Below are 22,410 nucleotides of genomic sequence, written 5' to 3'. Positions count from 1 at the left end.
TTACAAAGGAGCTTTTGCCCTTATCCTGTTCTTGAAAAATATCTTTGATGTTTGAGGTCCTTTGCTTTTCTCTGTGGGGAAGGGGCATGGAGAGATGGCTCAGAGGTTAAATCTACTTGCAAAGGACACCAGTTCCTAGCACTCAGATGGTGGCTCACAACCATCTATTCATTCTACTTCCAGAGGATTTGTGCCCTCTTCTGGATGTTGGTTCAGCAGTTAAGAGCTCTGGCTGTTATATGACCTGTGTTCAAGTCCCAGAACCCACATGATGGCTCATAACCATCTGTAACTCCAGGCATTCATATGGTGCACAGATGTACAGAACATACATGTACATAAAATAAATTTTAAAAATGAAAGCAAAACATGATTTTGCTTTCTACTTAGGTTTAAACCTTGCTCATAATTTTGTATTTTTTCTCTAAGATTGTATTTTTCCAATGGAATTTATGCCTGTTATAGTCTGTGTATTCTGTCCTTGTTTGTGATGTTTTTATTGATCTTAGTGTTGCTTGCCCTCTATTTATTTTTTAAGGATATTTATGAGTTAAGGGGGGGGGTCTCATACAACTACCCTAGGCTGTCCTGAGACTCACTGTAATCAAGAATGACCTTAAACACCTGGTCCTCTTCCTTCCACTTCCCACGTGTTCAGGTTGCAGGGATTCACATGTTGGGCAAGCACTCACCAACTGAGCTACATTCCCAGATATGTGGCTTAAAGTTTTCGTGTGTTCTTGACCCCCACAGTATGATCTGAGTCTCTAAAGCCTTAGCTGTGAATATATAATGCGCTGGTAAGGAACTGTGGTGTACGGTGAAGGGTCTGGATCTCCTTAGAGTTTAGTTATACGTAATGAACAGCCCTTGATTAACCTTCTAAGAAAGAGGAGAGCTTGCTTCTTGCCAAGGAAAGAAGCAAGATGCATGAAGAAAGGAAAATCCTACCTGGGATTGTCATTTTCTTAAAATTAATGTATGTGGGTGCCCACAGACTCCACAAGTATTGTGGAGATCAGGCAGCTTCGAGACACTGCGCGTGCTGGGGTCAGTGTGGAGCCTCTAGAGTGCTGGACATGCCCTTGACCGCTCAGCCATCTCCCTGGGCCTTGCTTTTTTTTTTTTTTTAATTAGACAACCCAATGTGGGCTGTTTAAGCTCCGTGAGCTTAGTCCTACTGTGCTGACAGCACCATTGATACTAAACACTCCACTTAGAAGAGAACAGTTACAGCAGGCTCTCATTGCCTAGCCTGGAGTCGGCTATGCAACAGAGGCAGGCCTTGAACCAGCAGTTCTCCTGACTTAGTTGATACTTAAATTTTTAAGCATATATGGTGCCTGGTCAGATCCCAGGGCCCACACAGTGGAAGGAGAGGGCTCACCTCGAAAGGGGGTTAACCTTAACTCCCATGTGCTTCCCCACCCCCCATAAATTAAAACATAATAAAGGATCTTTGTAAAATGATACAGGTAAGTAATAGGTGAATGTGAGCAAAACACCGCATGGAGATGTTTGTGGTGTTCTGTGACAGGTTTTTTGCAGATTCAGTCTTACTCCTAAATAGGGGATAAATGAGGGCTTTTTTTTTTTTTTTAAATGCCTAATAAGACTGAGACCTTGGCTAGTTGTAGATCCTAGGTTTCTTCTGCAGAACACAGTTGGGAGCTTGGTACAACATCTTTAGTTTTCGTAGAGATAAAAATTAAAACTGTGAAGTACCATTGCCCAGTCCATAGGATGGAAATACCAAATACTGGTGACTATGGGGGATTAGAGCTCTCATACAGTGAGTACTGTTGAGAGTGTTGAGGATAGCTAGTAAACTTTTTCTTCTGGTTTTTCTTTGGGGGGGTGGTGTATGCGTGCATACCCGCATGTCTATAATCCCAACATTTGGGAGGTAGAAGGAAGCAGAGGCAAGAGAAATTGGGAGTTCAAGTTCAAATCAAAAAGAAAATAATATTTTTAAATCTTAGGATCAGTGAAACAGTCATAAAGGAAGTTGCAAACCCATCTTCAAAGGCATATGCACTGTGTGCTTGCACTGTTTGGTCCTCACATGGCAGCATCTTGGTACACCTGACAGCCTTTCTCTGTAGAGCCTACTATAAAGGCCGCCCAGTTATCTAACCAACAGCCCTTTTACCGTTCTGTGCTTTCTCAGTGTCCCAGAGATGGCTGCTTCAAGAAGTTGGTCTCCTTCAACAGCAGTAGAAAAGAACTGGTAGCCCTCAGCCTGAACAGGATATAGCATTAGATTGATGATAGGACTCATCTCTTTAAGCATATGGAGAAATTTCTGGGTCTTTCTGGCCCTTTCCCTCTGCATCCTGTAAGATGCATGAGCATGTTAAGAAACATCTGAGGAAATGAGCATGGGAATCCTCTTAGCTTTTCAAAAACCAAAGAAACAAACAACCCAAACATCATGCATTTAGGAATGTTTGTGTTGGTTTGAAAGGTTTTATTCACCTGGGTTTTATCTTTGTGTCACAGAAAGATGCTGTGCAGTGGTCTAGAAATGTAGCCACACTGGATGGAGATGAGCCAGAGGACTCTGCTGATGTGGAAAGCTGTGGGTCTAATGAAGCCAGCACTGTGAGTGGTGAAAATGACGGTAAGTGCTAGAGCAAGAGCCAGGAAAAGACGAGGCAGTTCCAAGGGACTAAGCTTGGGCTTTCTTGTCTTTTAGTTTCTCTGGATGAAACATCTTCGAACGCATCCTGCTCTACAGAGGCTCAGAGCCGGCCCCTCTCCAATCCCAGGGACAGCCACAGGGCTTCCTCACAGGTAATGAGGCTCACTAGTGACAGGATAGAAGAGTTGGGGGGATGAAAGCAGACAAGTGACAGGGTTTGTTTGTCTTCAGCAGATAGTCAGGAGATGTGTTTGAAGAATGGAGAGAGTAAAATTCATTGTTTACAGTGCTAGGGCCTGAACCCAGGACTTTGCAGGCTAGGCAAACACTACCACTCAGCCCCATGTCACCTCCATCTGTGACAAGTACCTTATCTCTAGAATGAAGACAACAGTGTGTGATTCTTCCCCCCCCCCTCCGTCCCCCTCAAGCTAAGGGAATGCTTAGTGTGTTGACATTGCGCCATACCTGTACTAACATTGCCTGAGAGCTCTGTGTGCATGTGAACTGCTTTTCAAGATTTTTTTCTTTTATGTATATGAATGTTTTGCTTACATGTGTGTATGTGCACCATGTGTGTGTGTGTGTGTGTGTGTGTGTGTGTATACATGCACACACATATACATATGGTCTGAATTAGTACCTGAAAAGGAATCAAATCCTTTGGAACTAGAGCTATGGTTTTGATTGTGAATTGCCATATGCGTGCAGGGATTCAAACCCACATTCTTTGGAAGGGTGGGCAGTGTTCTTAACAACTGAACCATCTTTCCAAACCCTACATGAACTTTTAAATTTTGTGTGTGTGTGTGTATGTGTATTCACTAGCAACAGTAGTGGAGATCAAAGGACAGCTTTGAAGAGTCAGTTCTCTTCCCCTTTTGGATGTTGGGATTGAAAAAGAGGTCATCAGGTTTGTGCAAGAAGTACCTTTAGACACTGAGCCACATCACTAGCCCTTGACATTGAATAGGGCAGAGCTAAAGGAATGCTGTAATGCCCTGTAGATTGACTCCTTTCTTCTTTTAAATCCCTTCTGGGAATACAGGCAAACAAACAAAAGAAAAGGACCGGTGTCATGCTGCCTCGTGTAGTCCTGACTCCTCTGAAAGTAAACGGGGCCCACGTGGAACCTGCATCAGGTTTGTATAGTCTTAGTGTTGTGCAACTTTCCTAGGGTCCTGGGGACCTGGCTGTGTCAGCAGCTTCTGACTTAGCAGTGTGATACCAGTAGACTTATTAAGTCCAAGAAAAACCTTGAGAACCCAGGAACGCAGTGTATTGTATTGTACTGTACTGTATTGTATTGTAATTAGGGTTTCGTATTGGGTTCTGCCATGAGCCCTCTTCTTGACTCCAGGGTTGGCCGTGAACATCTGTTGATGGATGACTCTGCCAATGCTTTGTAAAAGGTGTGTGGTTTGGCACTATTTAGTGATCTTTTAAGCCAGACCATGAGGTAATGGTTCTTGCCAACTCAGGGCTGGGAACCAGAAGCATCCCTCTATTGACAGCAGCATTCAGGGAGCTCTGGGAGAATTAAGCTTGTCTGAGAGCTATGGGTGCAGCTTATGGTGCTTTTGACAATGGAAAGTGCTGTGCCTTCAGGGTTCTCAGGCCGTCATGCAGATGGTGAGAGTGGCAGTTCATCCAGCAGCAGCAGCGGCTCTCTGGCTTTGGGCAACAGTGCTATTCGAGGCCAGGCTGAGGTCACTCGGGACTCTACCCCTCTCTTGAGAGGGTTCCGGAAGCCAGCCACAGGTGAGTAGGAGGCATTTTTCTCTGTAAAAGGGCTCCCTGCAGGACTGAGAAGGTGTTCTCTCGGTGTCCTCCTTTAAACTGAAAACTCTTACTTCTTGCTTCCAAAAAAATCACAGGTCAGATGAAGCGCAACAGAGGGGAAGAGGTAGATTTTGAGACGCCTGGGTCCATTCTTGTTAACACCAACCTCCGTGCTCTGATAAACTCTCGGACCTTCCATGCCCTGCCATCACACTTCCAGCAGCAACTTCTCTTCCTCCTGCCTGAAGTGGACAGACAGGTGCCTGTGCACAGCTCCTCTTGGTCTCTGCCCAGGCGGGCTCCTATTCTCTCAAGTTGCTTTATTGTGTCTGTCTTATCTTTTGTCCCTCCTAGGTGGGGACAGATGGCCTGCTGCGCCTCAGCAGCAGCGCACTCAATAACGAGTTTTTCACCCATGCAGCTCAGAGCTGGCGGGAACGCCTTGCTGATGGTGAGTGGACTTCATCAAAAATGGCTGGAGATGCCTGTTGTGGGTATTTTCCAGCTCTGAGATTAAGAGCATTATCTGCTTTTCTAGCAGACCCAGCTTCAATTCTCGGCACCTACATGGAAACCTGGAATTCTCTTGTTCCTCTAATTCTTGGGGCTAACTGCCCTCTTCTGGCCTCCTAGGGCACCGGGGGTGTACATGGTGCAGGGACTTACACGCATCAGAGACCCAAACAAACAAGGAAAAACAACTTAGTAGTACTTCAGGTTTCTGCTAAGATCAAGTGTAAAATCCAAGTGCTTATTTTTACCACTCTAAGGATATTAATGTAAGGTAGGCTTTGCACGTGGCACTAATACATACATGGTGGTTATTAGTAGGACACATTGCTCTGAAAACACAAAATATAAGGGACATTCATTTTACGTGTTCTTTTATCACTAAAACTATATGCCTATACCTTTCAGTAATGGCATTGTGTGCATGTGTAAAGAAAAGCACCCCAACATGACACTCAACTGCCACCATGCTCTCTTTCAGTCATAGTCACTTAGAATAAATGCTAACTTCTCTGGATTTAGTTTTTTTATAGTAACTTCATGGTGAATGTGTGGAGAGGATCTAAGACTACCCCTGAGTTTTGTTACTAGTGACAGTTTATGTGCAGAGTTGGGGTGTCTTACAGCAAAACAATATACAGTAAAATCATCAATGGAAAAAGGCACACAGGTAAGAAACAGGGATAGCCAGGCACAGGTTTTGATGGCTCTTCTGTGGATTTAACTAGGACATAAATAAATATCTCAGAAGGAAATTGTGATGTGAAAATGTCTACTAGGGGGCTGGAAAGAAGTCTCAGAGGTTAAGAGCAATTGCTGCTCTTCCTGAGTTCAATGCCCAGCAACAACATGGTGGCTCATAACCGTCTATAATGTAATGTAAAGTGGTGCCCTCTTCTGGCCTGCAGGCATATATGCAGGCAGAGCACTGTATAAATCTTTTAATAGAAAACGTCTATCAGAGAAGTTTGGTAGACTTTGCACATAGGATTTTGTTTTGTTTGCTCCTTAATTAATTATGAGTATGTGCATCTTTGGATATGTTGTGCACATGAAGTTGGATGCCTCCAGAGGTTATAGGTGTTTATCTTCCCTTACAGGTAGTTGTAAGCTACCTAACATGGATTTTCGGAACCAGACTCTTAACCACTGAGCCCTGATACCCAGGGTTTTATTGGGGACTGATTCTGTTGGAAGCCATTGCTAGTCCTAAAAGGAAAACCCAGTGTTCATTTTCACCAGCTTCTTTATCAAGAGGTATTAATATAAGGCATTGGTTCCCAAAAAGAAAGCAGGTGTCTTTGGCGTGAGTAATAATTGTTGGCGTCAAGAGCAGCGTAATGAGCCACTCATCACTTAGGGTGGTGAGAGTACTTTAAATCCAGGTTCCCAGATGCCACCAAATGGCCAGGCTCAAAAATAAACTTTCAGGTATGCAAGAATGGTCTTTTTGTTTTTTCATTGTCTTTATCATTGTGTTGCTTGCTTTTGACTGGTGATAGAAGAGGAAATTTCTTTTATAGTAGAAGCATTAAGTTCTGTCCTGAGTTAAAAGTCCACTGATAGAGTTTGGAGTCATGGTTTGGTTTGGTTTGGTTTGAATTGCCTGGTAGGAGCTGGAGGAGATTGTAAGCTGCTTACTGTATAAACATGAAGACCTGGTTTTGATTTCAGAGTGCCCCCCACACACAGAACCTTGGGGTAGCCTGTTGTACCTTAGCAACAGTAATAAGTCCAGCACTGACTAGGTGGGAATAGGCAGGTTGCTGGAGTTTATGGCCCAGATAGCCTAGGCTAAGTAGTGAGTCCCAGGCCAGTGAAAGATCTTATTTCAAACAGAATATGTGCATCTGGGTAGAGATGGCTCAGCAGTTAAGAGTACACCCTGCTCTTCCAGAGGACGTGTTTGGTTTGGTGCACCCATGTTGAATGTTCCAGCTCAATGGGGTTGTTCACCCTCTCCTAGCCTCAGCAGGCATCTGTCTATCTGTACATGCCTACATGACATACACTCATAGACACATATAAAAAAAATAATAATTCCCAAGATTATCCTCTGCCCTCCACACGCATGCATGGGCACAGAGGTGGTAGGTGCACGTTCGTGTATGGGCACACACCAAATAATAAAATGCTTGTTGTGGAACCAGAAGACCTAAGATGTCTATAGAACAGATACTTCAGTATCCAGAATTTATTAACTGGAACTAATTCTTCATTTTAGGTGAATTCACTCATGAGATGCAAGTCAGGCTAAGACAGGAAATGGAAAAGGAGAAGAAGGTGGAACAATGGAAGGAAAAGTTCTTTGAAGATTACTATGGACAGAAGTAAGGCCTTCAGTAGTATTTGTTCTGGTCTGGGCATTTTGTGAGGACATAGGCAGTTGGCATCCAAACATCTGCCATTCATATCTGTGGTTCTGCAGGTGTAGATTGAACAAACTAACTGATGATCCTTTAAGGAGGAACCGCAGCTCTGTGTGCACTCATGAGCACAGACTAACTACTGCTCAGTGTCACACTTGGTGAGACTAGATCTGCAGAGACGCAAGGGACCCAGATACCCAATGGTGGGATGGACGTAGACCCCAGTGTGTGAGACAAGAAAGGTTTTTAAAGCCCCTGGGAGAAGATGTGGTAGTGTCGAGAGGGTGGGAGGCCACGGACTGGAGCCTAGCAACACTAAAAACTAAGTTTATATTGCAAACATGCTGTTTTGTCAAAGGGACTTAGTTATGTGCAGGATGTCCTGTATGCCAAGGGACAGATGGAGTGTGCACATGACAGCATGGAAGTCTGGTTGACTCACTTCTACTGTCATCACAGGGAAGCTGCTGTGCTTTCTGTGCTTAGTGCTCTGCACATGGGATTTGCTAAGTTAGCTGGGCGTGTATTGTTCACAGAAATAAGAGACACATACTCTCTGGCCTGTAGTTGATGGTGTGAGTTTGATTTGCAGATTGGGTTTGACCAAAGAAGAATCACTGCAGCAGAAAGAGGACCAGGAGGAGGCCAAAACCAAGAGTGGCTTGTGTGTCTCAGGGGAGTCAGTGCGGCCACAGCGTGGGCCCAATACCCGTCAGCGGGACGGGCATTTTAAGAAACGTTCTCGGCCAGATCTCCGAACCAGATCTAGAAGGAATCTATACAGAAAACAGGAGCCAGAACAAGCAGGGGTTGCTAACGATGCAAATGCTGCACCAGATGTTTCGCTCTCTAAAGATGCTAAGACCGACTCAGCAGGGGTGAACAGTCCCCCTGGGCCAGATGTGTCCTCTGCAGCATCTGGACTGGAGGGTCCCAAGTGTCCAAGTGAGCCTGTGGCTTCTCAGATCCAAACAGAAACGGACAACTCGGCATGTACCTCTGCATCTCCAGACAGAATCCCTACCTTACCTCAGGACAGTGTGGATCAAGAGACAAAGGATCAGAAGAGAAAATCCTTTGAGCAGGAAGCCTCTGCATCCTTTCCCGAAAAGAAGCCCCGGCTTGATGACCGTCAGTCCTTTCGTAACACAATTGAAAGTGCTCACACAGAAAAGCCACAGCCCACTAAAGAGGAGCCCAAAGTCCCGCCCATCCGGGTAAGAGACTGGGTACTCACTGTCTCAGGTGTCAGATTTCTCTCTGAGGAGCTTTTGGGCAGGGGGACCCATAAGGCAGAGGCTCTTTGGCCCTGGCATGAATTACATGGTGTACAAAACTTTAAGAAAGTTTTTCTTGACTGACTTAGGAAAATGCACTTCTTTTCCTCCTCTTTTTGATTTGTTTTGGTTTTTTTCTGAGACAGGTTTTCCTGTGTCTCCCTGGCTGTTCTAGAACCCACTCTGTAGACCAGGCTGACTTTGAACTCCAAGTGCTGGGACTAAAGGTTTGCGCTGCCACCGCCCAGCAGATTGAGCCACTTTTTTTTGTTAAAAATTATTTCAAGGTCAAAATCCTTTTTTATTAAGTGTTACATTATTTGTTTCATGACCCACAAGATCCACTTAGAAATTAAATTTGAAAGGTGGGTTTGGTGGCCTAACGCAGGAGGAGGGTTAGGATTGCCATCAGTTCAAAGTCTGCTTGTGTTAACAACATAAAACCTTATAGCAGTGGCTAAAGGAGCTTGCTGCCAGATCTGATGGGACTCACTTGATGGAGAACTCACACTCACAAGTCGGCCTAACACACCCACGTGTGTGTTATGGCATGTGTGCGTGCAAATATACAATGAATGAACCTAAAAACAAAATCTAAAAGTTAAGGAGATTGTCATGCAGCGTAAAATGAGTCTTGGTGTCATGGGTAGCCATTTTACTATAATTGTTTGTTAAGAAAACTCATTTTCTTAGAACCTCTAAGATGACTCACATATTTCAGTTTTGCTTTGTAGTTCTAGATCAGGTCACCTTGCTAAAATTTTTATTTATGCTTTTCTTGCAGATTCAACTTTCACGTATCAAACCACCCTGGGTGGCTAAAGGTCGGCCCACTTACCAGATATGCCCCCGGATCGTCCCCATCACAGAGTCCTCCTGCCGGGGTTGGACTGGTGCCAGGACCCTCGCAGACATTAAAGCCCGTGCTCTGCAGGCCCGAGGGTCGAGAGGCTACCACTGCAGTCGAGAGGCGGCCACCACTGCCATCGGAGGGGGGGGTGGCCCGGGTGGAGGTGGCGGTGGGGCCATCGATGAGGGAGGTGGCAGAGACAGCGGCAGTGGTGATGGTAGTGAGGCCTGTGGCCACTCTGAGCCTAGGGGAGCCCCAAGCACCCCTGGAGAGAGTGCGTCAGATCTACAGCGAACACAACTACTGCCGCCTTGTCCTGTGAATGGAGAGCACGCTCCGGCTGATGCTGCAATGCCCAGAGCCAGAAGAGAGGACTCGGCTTCTCTCAGAAAGGAAGAGAACTGCCTGTTGAAGAGGGTTCCAGCTGTGCTTACAAGTGGACTGGAAGATGCCTCCCAACCCCCTATTGCTCCAACCGGAGACCAGCCATGTCAGGCTTTGCCCTCTCTGTCCTCCCAAACTCCAGTGGCTGAGATGTTAGCAGAGCAGCCTAAGTTGCTTCTAGATGATAGAACTGTGTGTGAGTCTGGTACCACTTCCCAGGAGAGGGGTAGTGAGGATCGAGGACCCACCGTTCCCTCAGAGAGAAGATCTGGACAGTCTCCATTGGGAGACATATTAGGAGGAGGAAATGACCAGGCCTTTGATAATATGAAAGAGCCTGTAAACATGACACCTGCTTTTATATCTGATTTGTCATTGGCTAACTACCTACAGGATAGACCTGCTGATGATAAATTAGGACTTGGTGCCACAGGCCCCCTCATGAGGGAAAGTAGTAGACAGGAAACTTTGAAAACTGAGGCTTTTGCATGCGGCAGTCCTACCTCCTGGGTACCCGTTCTGTCGAATTATGAGGTAATAAAAGAGTCTTACCCGGAATCCAGAGAGAATGCACCGTGTCTGGAGCCCCAGAATAGGAAAGAGTGGGAGAGAGCTGTTCCCCTCCTTGCTGCCATGCCTGGGGAGTTGGCAGCTGCAGAAGGTATGCCCCACCCTGAGAGCTGTGTCTCACACTGGACAGCACCTCCTCCAGGAGTCATGGGCAGCACTGGCAGTGATGGTGAGTGGGTGGACCTTGAAAGAGTGGAAATGAATGGCATCTCTGAAGCACCAAGTCCTCATAGCGAATCCACAGATACAGCCTCTGACTCTGAAGGCCACCTCTCTGAGGACAGCAGTGATGTTGATGCAAGTGAAGTCACAGTGGTAAAGGGGTTGTTAGGCGAGAGTGAGAAGCGGGACTGGGACCCATCCGCCTCACTGTCCAAAGCAAGCAGTGACCTAAGTGTGCTTACAAGGACAGAAGGGGTGGCTGCTCCTCAGAGCTGGGTGTCTAGAGTATGCGCAGGCCCCCACAAGATCCCAGACTCCCTGCTGCTGTCTAGTACTGAATGCCAGCACAGGTCTGTGTGCCCACCGAGGCCTGGTTCAGTGGAGGTCACCAACCCACTTGTGATGCACCTGCTGCAAGGTAATTTGCCCCTGGAGAAGGTTCTTGCTCCAGGTCACAGAAGCAGCCGACCAGAATCCCCAGAGCTGCCACTTAGAGAACAGAGCCAGGATAGAGACATTCTACAAGGTACAGGGGAAGACAATCGCCTAGTTGCCAGAAGCAACCCTGGTTCTGCACAAACATTTAAAGAGTCTCTTCTGGCCCAGAGCTATGGAGCAAGTCCTGGTCTTGTCAGGGCAAAGGCCTCCAAGGCTCCTGGACTGCCCCAGAAGATTGCCAAATTGGTTCCAAGTTTAGACTCCCAGCATCCAGTGACAGAACTGACACCTTCCTCTGGTAACCTGAAAGAAATAGATTCCAAAGAGCATCTCTCTTCCTTCCTTTGTGAAGAGCAGAAAGAAACCCATTCCCTGTCTCCAGGCAGTGACCCAGGTGCTGCCCCAGGCCAAGGTCTAGGAGATCACACTACCTCCACAGTGCCATGTTTCTCCCCCACAGATGTGAGCCTCTCCTTTGGTTCTGAGCAGACAGATGGGACCATGAGTGATCAGAACAATGCTGGTGGTCACGAGAAGGAACTGTTTGGTCCTAGGAATACAGTTGCCACCCTCCAGTGCCCCAGGTCTGAAGAGCAGACACCACTACCTGCCGAGGTCCCTCCAGTGTTTCCCAGTAGGAAGATAGAAGCAAGCAAAAACTCTGTGTCTGATGGTGTGCAGATTACAAGGGAAAACAGGACTCCCAGACCACCACCTGTTCCTGCTGGCAGCATCAAGACAGAGCAGACATTTTTGAGGGATCCCGTTAAGGTAGATGCAGAGAACAGAAAAGCTGCAGGGTACAGTTCTCTGGAACTAGTGGGTCACTTGCAAGGGATGCCTTTTGTTGTGGACCTGCCTTTCTGGAAATTACCCAGAGAGCCAGGGAAAGGGTTCAGTCAACCCCTGGAGCCTTCTTCCATCCCCTCCCAACTCAACATCAAGCAGGCTTTGTATGGGAAGTTTTCTAAACTCCAGCTGAGTCCCACCAGCTTTAATTACTCCTCCAGCTCTGCCACCTTTCCCAAAGGCCTTGCTGGAGGTGTGGTGCAGCTGAGCCACCAAGCCAGCTTTGGTACAGGCCACACTGCATCACTGTCCCTGCAAATGTTCACTGATAGCAGTGCAGTAGAAAGCATCTCTCTCCAATGTGCATGCAGCCTGAAAGCCATGATCATGTGCCAAGGCTGCGGAGCATTCTGCCATGACGACTGCATTGGACCTTCAAAGCTCTGTGTATTGTGCCTTGTGGTGAGATAATAAATTATGGCCATTGGAAACATTGTACATTTAGTGTGTGTATTTTAATAATGGTTAATCTTAAATCTGTATACAAAATATCACTGATACAATGAACTCTATCTCTAGACAAGATAAATCTTGCCTCCCCATGAAATTTATAGTGCTGAAGCCCTCTGTCACTTGACACCCTTCTAGCCTTGCCAGAAGGGTTTTCAGGGAGAAGGGGGCACTAGGTTGCCCAAGACCATCTAGCCTAAACCCTCTTTAGTCAGGCAGTATAGTGTGGCAGGGCAACCTGTCTGACACCCAAGTGGACTTGAAACAGGAAGGTTGGGTTCTCCGTGATGGAACTCTCCTGCCTGAACTGAGCAGAAATGTCAGTCTTCCACTGCCCCTCCCTGCCATCTTCTGCTACTTAGCTTGGGGAAGTTGATGGTTGCAGAAGCGACACAGGGTTAAAGTTACTTCCGTCTTCGCCCACCAGGGGATCAAACACCTGCTGATCTTGATGTCATATTTCTGTCATTTGCCAGTTGATGGAGCCAAGTTGACCTTTGGTTCTGGTGCTTCACCCAGTTTGGAACTTTAATCTGTAACCCATGGATCCACAGATTTTCTTGGAAGCTTGAATAGCCCTTCTTGGACAATGGGGTCTGGAAATAGGGCTGTCTGCTATGGAAATGCTGTCTGTAGACCTTGAGAGTCAATTGTACAGATGTTTGCAGGTGACTCCTGCTTGCCACCCACCTGTCATTTGATTCTGTGGGAGTGGGCACCCATGCACCTGTGTATGTGAAAGTCATTTTACATTTCCAAGCAGTCTGTTTCTTATTTTTATATTTTAACTCTATTCTTGGATGTATACAGTGAATTTTTTCGCTTCTGTAAGTATGCTCTATGCACCTAACGTTTTATCCTGTATTTATATGTTGTACACAGTACTGGCCGATTCTGTAAATGGAGGTATTGTACAGAGAACATGAACGTCTCTTCCTTATTTTACGTCTTCAGCACCCTTGATTAAAATGGTGTCGTTTACTTCTGTGCACCAGTTGTCAAAAACCACTGAATGCTGTGCTGCCTGATGTGAGAAGGAAGTTACTGACTTGTGACCTATGGTTGGCCCTGTGCCTTGTCACCTGTCACCAGGGAATCTACTATAGTCTGCGCACCATTGAGCAAACGTGTCTTGTTCCTTCCAGCCTTGGGTGGTTGCGCTGCTGCCATTATAACAAATGGTCATCACCAGTGCTGAGTGCTTCTAGACTCATGGGTGAGTTCCTTGGACGACCCCCAGACAGGCTTCTGGATCTGGCTTCAGGGTCATCCATCACCTGTCAAAGCAATATTGGGGATCGCTAGGCTCCTTTTGACTCTTGACAGTAGGTTTCAGGGGAACAAAGCCATGCCTGCTGCCTGCCTCTCTCCTAACACAGTTCCATCAAGTAGACACCCTCTGTTTTTGTCTGACCTCATCCCAGTTCCTGCCCTATTTCTGTATCTTTACTTGAAAGTTGGGAGTCCTTGTTTAATTTAGGTCTGTCTTGTGTGAGTGTTTCTGTATGAAGTATAAAATTTGTGTGCCTTGAGCAAGTCTCATTTTCTTTGTAAGCCGCCTCTCCTGCCATTTCATCTGAGGTGGCCGTCTTTTTGGTGGGGAGGGGTTTGGGGGATCCATCAAGTATGAGTGAAGAGCTGGTAGTGAATTCAGTATTGGCCAAGTCCATGTTGTGTGCTCATAAGTCTCTACCAAAGACCAGGAGCAGGAGCCAAGCATGTCCCGTCCTCCTTTTCTGAGACCTTTGACAGTGGCCTGGTCCATGGGGCTGCTCAGCAAAGTGCTGCTCTTGTATGTCTCACTGGTATTGGAAAATAAACCTGTACAACCTGCTCTTGTCTCTTTGTCATCTTGGCTGTCTGTGGGTAGGGGGAGGTGGGTTAAGTACAGAGACAGACAGGTCCTCTTGACTACACAGGGCTCCTGTGCAACAAATTGGTAGCTCCACTGGTCTTTGGACTCTTGATTTGGTGGATGTTACCACTGGGTGTTAGTAGAGCCAGAAAGCTAATGGGAGTGAGGGATCTGTAATGGTCAGGCTTCCTCCTTCAGGAACTCGTTCATACCGGTCACCATATGGATTTACAGAGGTGGCAGTGATCTTGTGGTGTGAGGCAGTTTCAGGGTCACTGTTGTTTGAACAAGCTTGCATGGATACCAAGTGCTTCAGGGACAGCTACTTCAGGGGTGCTCAAGTGCACAGTTTTATGATTTCATTCCAACATAACTAAGCAGATTCGATGAAAGTGAGCCCAAGCATGGTGCCTGTTAGTGGATGAACATTTAATGGGCACTTGAGCAGACGTTTTGAAGGTGTGCGGTTGAGTATTTCTGTTGGATGATAAAAGCTCCTGCTGGTGAAGAACTCGCATTTCCTCCATGTTGCTACATCAGACTGTCATATCTTTTAAGCTTAGAGCCTTGGACAGTATACTGCCACTTGAATTGTTTCTAAGTCAGAATGAGGCAGTGGCTAGTGTACAGGCTACATCTTGTGCCATTCTTGGCTTGGGTACTGTCTTGTCCAAATGGGTGCTAATTGCATTGGGTGATTTGGTACACTTTCTACACAGGAGGGACTTTGGCTAGGCCAGGGTTAATAGCTCCACAAACTCAGGACTAACTTGGGAGTAGCTGCTGCCTTGAGAGAACTCAGGATGTAGGTCGGAGTGCCAGGCAGGCTGTGAGGTGACACTTGGTTTTCACCCCCACTCTCCTGAGTGCAGAGCTAAGATTAGAAGACCAGTAAGGAAGGAACAAGGGAAGCATGAGGTCAGTTTGACAGCAAACATGCTCTTGAAATAAGACCTTGTTTGAAGGAGCAGGGCCTGTTAAGCATTGGCAATACCAGACTCAAGGTGTGTGCCCATACTCAAGTTTCCTCATGTTAGGGTGCTGTTGTAAGCTACAGAGAAGGTGGAGCTTTGTGACCTAGAGAACCCCAAATTGGGCAGTACTTACGCTTCTTGTCCTCATTACATCAGTTTAAGAGCCTGGCACAAGATTTCCTGGCACAGTACTATTGGGTGCTGCCTTGCCTCAGTTGGTGGATGTTCACCATTCTGAAGACACTAAGAAGTGCATCTGCATACTGTCAGGTTGCATACAAGCTCTTGACAGAACCAAATGCTTCATGCAATAGTGCTAGAAGGTAAGCCTAACAAAATCTGAATTCATAAAGATGGAGGGAGATGGACCTCAATGATTGGTTTAGATTTGACAGTAGGTTCTCCCAGTGTGGTGGTGGGATTTTTAGGGGGCGGGGGTTGGCTTTTTATTTTGAAGATAGGGTCTCATATAAGAACCCTCTGTATGACCGGGAATTTACTATGTAGATCAGGCTAGCTGTCAACTCAGACTTCTGAGTGCATTGATGAAAAGCATGCCCTACCTAGTGGTATTTTGTTTTAAACACTCATACGTCCCAGGTTTGATCCTGCCTCTACTTTCCTAGTGCTAGGCATGGACTGCTGCACCTGGTTTTATGTGGTACTGGGAATTCAACCCAAAGCTTTGAGCATGCAAGGCCAGCCCTTTAGTAAGTCGCGTCGTCAGCTCATGCCCTAGGGCATTTCAAATTACTTAAAAGAACAAAAACTGTGTTTTCCCTTACTAGATGAAGGGGAGGTTTGCTGCTATTGTTGACTGAACTTGTCAGTGATTTAAGATGACATTTCCAGGGCTAGAGAGATGGCTCAGTGGTTACGAGCAAAGGACCTGAGTTCAATTCCCAGCAACCACATGGTGGCTCACGACCATCTGTAATGAGACCTGATGCCCTCTTCTGGTGTGTCTGAGGACAGTGACAGTGTACACACATATAAAAAAAAATTAAAAAAAAAAAAAGATGACATTTCCCAGTTGATGGTGTCTTGTGTTAACTGTTGACAGCAACAGGCTGAAAGCATCACCTTAAGCAAGAGAAACAGTCCAGAATTCTGTCCTCCAGCCGGTCCCCTGGGTTCCAGTGTTCCAGAGCAGCCTCACTGAAGAGGTAAGTGGTTTTTTGGCAGCTTGAAAGGCTGCTAGGGCCCACACGATCCTGTTCTTGTGAAGGTTGTGGTCCTTTTGTGGTCCCTTAGTGAATCTCAGCAATTTTTTTTTTTTTTTGGCAGGATGGGAACTTTCATGGCATTACTAAGGACTTGCTGGCCCTTGACATCCCCACCCCCACCTCTCAGGTATTTGGAGGCACCTTACCTAACCCCATATATTCAGCTCAGGTGCACAGCGAGGGCTGCAGATGGCTCATTCTCAGCCTTTAATAGGAGCACTTGGCTGCTTTATAGAATTTTTGAGGTTCTAATAACTGGTAATGTAACCAGGCATGGTGGATCTTCACCTTGAATCTCAGCACTCAGGAGGCCGATGTAGGCAGATCTGTGTGAGTTAGGAGTCCAGCCTCATCTACATAATAAGTTCCAGGTCAGCCAGGGCTCTGTAGAGACCCTGTCTTTTAAAAAACAAAACAGAACTGGTATTTGTAGGTATATGAGTGTGTATGTATATGTATTATATATGCCCCTGACCCTCCCTAAAGTGCTTGTGTCACAATTCAATTTTTTTTCAAACTTACGATAATCAACTTATTCCAAGCCATTTTCCTGTAATGTTTCCTAAAAGCTTAACCTAAATGGCCAAATGACCAGTAGGGTGAAAACTGCAAATCAATGGGAAGTGGCCTTTTGTTTTCTTTCAAGGTAGAGTTTTGCTTAGACTTGGGTGTCAGTTACTGAATGTTTGGAACTAGGATCTCTCCAGTCTTAGCAGTTGCTATAGGAGCTTAGATTTGGTCAGTTGGCCAGGCACCAGGATGGGGCACAGATTTCATTGCCACACACCTGCAGCCAGATTCTTCCTTGGCTAATGACTGAACTTAGGCAAGGTGTTTACACAGTACACCTCTGCAGCACAGTGTCTGGAGGGAGGGTTGCGAGGTGACCGAGACTTGAACGCATCACAGGAGACCTGACACCAGTGCTGGTCACCTGATGGGCACCCTAGAGTACCTTTTCCTCCCTTTCTAACATGCTAGGTGCCAGGATGAAACTGCAGGCTTATCTGTCTGAGGAAACCTATTGAGAATGTCTGTGACCCAGTTACTGACTAGGGAAAGGCAAACGCTATGTGTAGGAAGATGTTTCCAAATAAGATTCAGAAGGACCAGGACTGGGTGGCAGAGTTGCTGCTGCTAGTGGGACACAGTTGAAGCTCAGTGATGGGTTTGTTGTTCAGTATTTATTAAGTAGATTCAGTCTGGTATATGATATACAGTCTCAAAAGGAAAAGGATTCCACATACTTATGACATCAGTGCATTTAGCAGTAATACCTTGGAGATAACCGCTCGTTAACAGCTCATTGGTCTTCTGGAAAGTGAGGGAAAGAGGGCGTCGGCCTGTGCTAGTCATTCCACAAACAAAACAGAATTTAGTAGCTGCATCACGTAGAAAGACACATCCTAAGAATTAAAGTATTAAGCCACATTTACTGGGAAACTCACTATACAGAACACAAACACTTTATATAGAGCATTGAGGAGGAGGTCCTCACCTGCTTAGAAGAGCCACATTAAGTTGCATAGGTGCATATCTGTAAAAATATAATTTAGCGGTGAAACCATTGATCAATAAAGTCACCTTTAAAAGTTGGTGCCATCCACTGCTTGCGGTAAGTGCCTTATGCTTACTGTCTGGAGCCCTGACCCTCCCTCGAGTGCTCGTACCATCCGCACTCAAAGTCACAGTCTCACCTTATATGGAACTCATGCTCTTCCAAAGTTTGTCTCAGACATGCCAGCAGATTGATGGCCTCTTGTGTTGTCCCTAAATCCTGCCTGGCTTGCTCCTGAAGGCCCATGAGTCCTTGACTTCCATACTGCCTGCTGCCCGGAGAACTTCCTCCCAGAGCTGGGCAGTAAGTCCTGCATCAGTGTCTCCTGAGTGCTGTGCCCACCCAGCTGGCAGAAGGTGCTGCCTTGACTCCTAAGGGAACACATGACAGAGGCCCGGGGCATCTACCAGGCAGAATGTGTTGGCAAATCTGAGTTCCAGGTGGTGAAGGTTTTTGTTTTTAGGTGGAAACGGGTACAAAGTGAGAGGTTTGTTTTGTGGCTTTGCTAAGCAGATGAGCTAGTGAGGTGCAGTCTTCCTCCTCTAGCGCGCGTCTTGCAGAAAACACAGGGATGGGGCATCTGTACATGTAAACAGTACACTTCCACTGAGTCCAAAATTAGGAGCAAAATACAAAGGTTCACATTGGTCTTAGGTAGATACAGGCAAGAGAGGATTGAGCTGTTACGCTCAGAAACAACAAAACAAAGTCTCTAAAGCACCACTAAATTATATAAAAATCAGACCACGGACGGATTGAAACTGGTATTCTGGTGAAATACTTTACTATCTTGTAAAAAGTTTTACAAAAAATTACAAATTAAAAGTATCAACCCTCTGAGTTCAAAGCAGCATTTTGAGAATGAACTGGTAGTTAATCCTATAACCACCTATGGAGTCATTGTGGCCCTTGAGAATAGGGAGGGACAGATGGGTTCCACCTGTTCCAAGTCCTCTAAGACCCTCCTGGCCCTGCCTGATCCTCCCCAACACCATCCTTGGGAATTTGTTGAGTGGTGAGAAAAGAAATCCTTTCATGTGGGTCATATACACTACCACCATCACCGACGGTCTAACGTCACCCACCACTTCTCTGATACCTTCAGGACTCTGGGATTGGTGTATCCTACACTGGCATTTCCATTGTGGCTTGAGATCACCAATGATCACTTTGTGCCCTGAGGCTTCTGTCACACTGAGGTGGCTGTAGGACAAGGCTCTGAGAAACTCCTCCTGGGAAAAGGCAGTCTCGAGTCAGGGAGGGAGGGCTTGAAGCTGCATCTTTTCAAAGGAAAAGAAAAGAGAACAAGTTCCCTGACTGAACTAGGTAATGGAATCCTGTGTCCACACTAACTTGCTCCTGGGATGACTGCTCTGAGGCTTTGGGGACCACTTCTCTGGGAAGAAGCCCAGGTCAGCTGCCAGCGTTTGCTGTCCTGCAGCCCCTCTGGAAACCAGCAGCACCAGCACTGGTTCTATTTCTCTTGAAAGCAAAACACATGGAAGCTGTGCTCACACTGTCCTCCGGGTGCAGGCTGCAGTCAGACAACACCACTTAGATACAGATTATGCTCGTTCTTACAGATGTGTCCTGTGGGGGTAGAGGGAGGAGCCCCTGCCTAGGGGCTTCTTCCAAAGATGCAAGCCATTTGTGTCTATCTGGGAGCAGACACAACGTGGAAAGCAATTGATAACAGAAATTCTAGGGCGGCGATTGTCTCTGCCAATTTTCAACATTAATATTTTCACAAATTGCTTGGGGTAACATTTTGCAAAAGATCTACTGATTACTTTGTAGTATTCACACACAAAAATAAATATTTACACAAATTCAAACATCCAGGAGTCCTACTGAGCAGGTGGGGAACTGGGCACATGGTTGGCCAGCTGTGGGGAGGCCCTGGGCACTCGAGTTTGTGCTGTACGAAGGGGGCTCAGGGGTCCTGGCCCCGTCCAGAGACCTGGTGAGCGGGCACATGAAGGCAGAGGTGGTGTGGCTGGGTGGGCATTGCAGGCCATGTGAAAGACCACATTTAACCCCAGTGTAGAAGTGTGCAGGGTGAGGAGCCCTGCCTTACAGCCCTGAATCTGAACAGGTAGGGGCATCTGCACTGGCACTGCCTGCCCACCCGTTTGAGGGGTAGTCTGTCAGGCTGCCACGAGCAGTCCCTGCCATAGACCAGTTTGGGAAGGGGCCCTCGCTCTGGGACCAAAAGTGGCTGTTTGTGGTTATCTTAGCATCCACTCAGCCCCTGGCTCCCTTGAGGCCTCCTTGCTCTGAGGGAAGAAAGGCAACAGGGCTTCTGCCAGCTCTGGGCAGGGGCAGGCAGCAGATTGCTGCTGTCATGGCTACAGAGTGTCGAGGGAGAGGCCCCCTGGCCTGCTGAGGTCTGGGTGAATCCCTGGTTTTAGCAGCACTGGTAGGTATTGCACAGAGCAAAAGGAAGTGCCTGTCAGGGAGGAAGGAAACCAGGTCAGCTTTTTCTTGTCCCTTGTCACACTCCAGAGACTGGATTTCTTATAGGACAGAAGAAAGTTTGGTCCTAGGAGAATGTAAATAGTTCTCCACTTCCACTGATGATCTGATCGCCTTTACTCCCATCATGAGGTGAGGAGTGGAAACCATAATCCACTCCTGGGCATACAGATGCTTGACAGAGAGAAGTGGCCCCTCTAGCTGGTTATCTGGAGGCTGGGTGGAGCCTGTGTTCATAAGACCCGGGTCCTTGACCAGCTCCCAACACTATCCTGTCAAGCCTCTCCAAGAGCTCAGGCAATGGCAAGCTGCTGGCTTTAAGGACCAAGCCCCTCTGGGCTCTGGTTCTTGGAACTGGGTCTGATTTACCACCCAGCAGATAAATCCATTGTGTGGGAGTTGGGGAGACAGCCATTCAGAACACGCTGGAGTGTGAGGTAGAGCACAGGTGACCATGTGACTGGGACTCTGGAGGATGGGTGGGCGCTTTTGTTTGTAGTGAGTGTGGGTGAAGTCCCCCTGTTTGGCAGTGTCCCAGTGGCAGCACCGGGATCTGCAACAAGACAGCCTAGTGGAGTGTGGTGGCCTTCCTAAGGGTATGCTGGGCACTCAGGACAGTGAACGGCACCAAACTCTGCTGGCCCCCAGCTCACATCAGTGTAGTGATATGGAATGTCAGGTACAGGGATACACCCTTCTGATTAGACAGACACAGACTGGCAATCTGTACAAACACAAAAGAATCCATTTCAGAAAAATAAATTACTAAGGGGAGAGAAAGGGTCCACTTTTGCTCTTCTCAATAAATATGCAATTCTGCTCACCTAAGACTTGAAAGGTAATTATGGGGGGGTGTCTAACATCAGGGTCCACAAAGGTGATTCCAAATAGAGCTGCAGCCCCTGTGCCTTTTCAGGGGAGCCTCAACCCTTTTAGAGCTGCCTCACTGGCCTCTTTCCAAGCAGGTCGGAGCACCCATGTGGTGAAATTAAAAAAAAAGAAAGAAAAGTGTCCTTGTGCCCAAAGTCTCAGATGCTTGGAGTGCAGCTAGAAACAGCTCTTTTTGATCCCACCTCGTTCAGAAAACAGTGTACCAACTGGTGAGGCAGAAAGCTGGGTCCAGGCTGGGTCAGTCTCCTTCCCTGGCGCCGTGCACTCTGAGGGCCAGCGGGGTCAGTTCTGCTGTAATATGAGGTTTTCCAGTTCATCTGCAGAACGCAGCAGGAAGGCTGCAGACTCTCGATAGCCTGCGATGAGCTGCCGCACAGCACTGATCTCCGTGGGGCTGAGCTGGGCTGTGGGCATGGTCCTGCTGGTGCTGTTGCTGGAAGGGGTAGGTGTGGGAGGAGTGGGAGTAGAGGCCCCGCCTTTCATGCTGAGGTCTGTGGGCCCTGTAGAGAGCAAAAGATGATTCAGAGTCTAAATTTTAGAGGAAGCCCAAGCCCCTGCCTGAATCTGGGCATAGAATTGGAAGCCCTGGCCTATTCCCCAGTGGCTATATTCCCAGTATTTAGAATGGAGCTTTGACGTGACGAGGGTTCTAGGCTAAGCCTTAACAGCAACCATGACAGGCAAAAGGGAAGTGGGGAGTTCTACCCAGAAATCACATGGCAAACGAACAATGGAATAAAGTGGCATGGATCAAGAACACAGGCTTTGGCATCAGGCACAGCAAGGTTCCAACCTAGCTTCCTGCCTCTCTACCTATGCCTTTCGCTACTTTCTGAGAACTCCCACAAGACATACATCCCAGCTCTGGCCCGGGTAAGGAAGAGGCAGCTTGAGATGATGAACTCCTGAGCCTTGGCATTCTCCAGGTGGTGGTCAAGGTTGGAACTGGCTGGAACTGGAATAACAGCCCAGGAAGGAACTGTGTTACAGTCATTGTGAGAAAAAGCTGTTGGCATGTTTTGGGGTCAGTAGGTTGGATGTGCCCTTTCTCCAGAAGAAAGAGCTGGGAGGGGTGGTTACAGAGCAGCCACCATCCCAGTTTGGAGAGGCAGTGAACACCCTGTCTCGAGAGGGTTTACAAGTGCT

The 22,410-nt window shown here is 47.1% G+C and overlaps 2 protein-coding genes across 4 annotated transcripts in view; one reads left to right on the top strand and one right to left on the bottom strand.

The window, feature by feature from the left end:
- The window catches only part of ASXL1 (ASXL transcriptional regulator 1), a 63,117-nt gene extending 49,083 nt beyond the window's left edge, over positions 1–14,034 (top strand). The window contains exons 4-12 of the mRNA XM_080925296.1: positions 2,503–2,623; positions 2,699–2,796; positions 3,693–3,786; positions 4,253–4,405; positions 4,522–4,685; positions 4,781–4,877; positions 7,161–7,266; positions 7,898–8,522; positions 9,367–14,034. Of these exons, the coding sequence (XP_080781422.1) occupies positions 2,503–2,623; positions 2,699–2,796; positions 3,693–3,786; positions 4,253–4,405; positions 4,522–4,685; positions 4,781–4,877; positions 7,161–7,266; positions 7,898–8,522; positions 9,367–12,246 (4,338 nt within the window). The 3' untranslated portion in view covers positions 12,247–14,034. The remainder of the gene's footprint in view (positions 1–2,502; positions 2,624–2,698; positions 2,797–3,692; positions 3,787–4,252; positions 4,406–4,521; positions 4,686–4,780; positions 4,878–7,160; positions 7,267–7,897; positions 8,523–9,366) is intronic.
- Positions 14,035–19,004: 4,970 nt separating this feature from the next.
- The window catches only part of NOL4L (nucleolar protein 4 like), a gene marked incomplete at its 5' end in the record, with an annotated part of 112,360 nt that continues 108,954 nt past the window's right edge, over positions 19,005–22,410 (bottom strand). For all 3 annotated transcript variants that reach the window (XM_080925743.1, XM_080925744.1, XM_080925745.1), the window contains one exon: positions 19,005–21,764. In XM_080925743.1, the coding sequence (XP_080781869.1) occupies positions 21,547–21,764 (218 nt within the window). In that variant the 3' untranslated portion in view covers positions 19,005–21,546. The remainder of the gene's footprint in view (positions 21,765–22,410) is intronic.

This window comes from Micromys minutus (genome assembly GCF_963924665.1).
Source record: "Micromys minutus genome assembly, chromosome: 11".
NCBI lineage: Eukaryota > Metazoa > Chordata > Mammalia > Rodentia > Muridae > Micromys > Micromys minutus.
The sequence above is the reverse complement of the archived record's forward strand: the minus strand, read 5'-3'. Positions and strand labels throughout refer to the sequence as shown.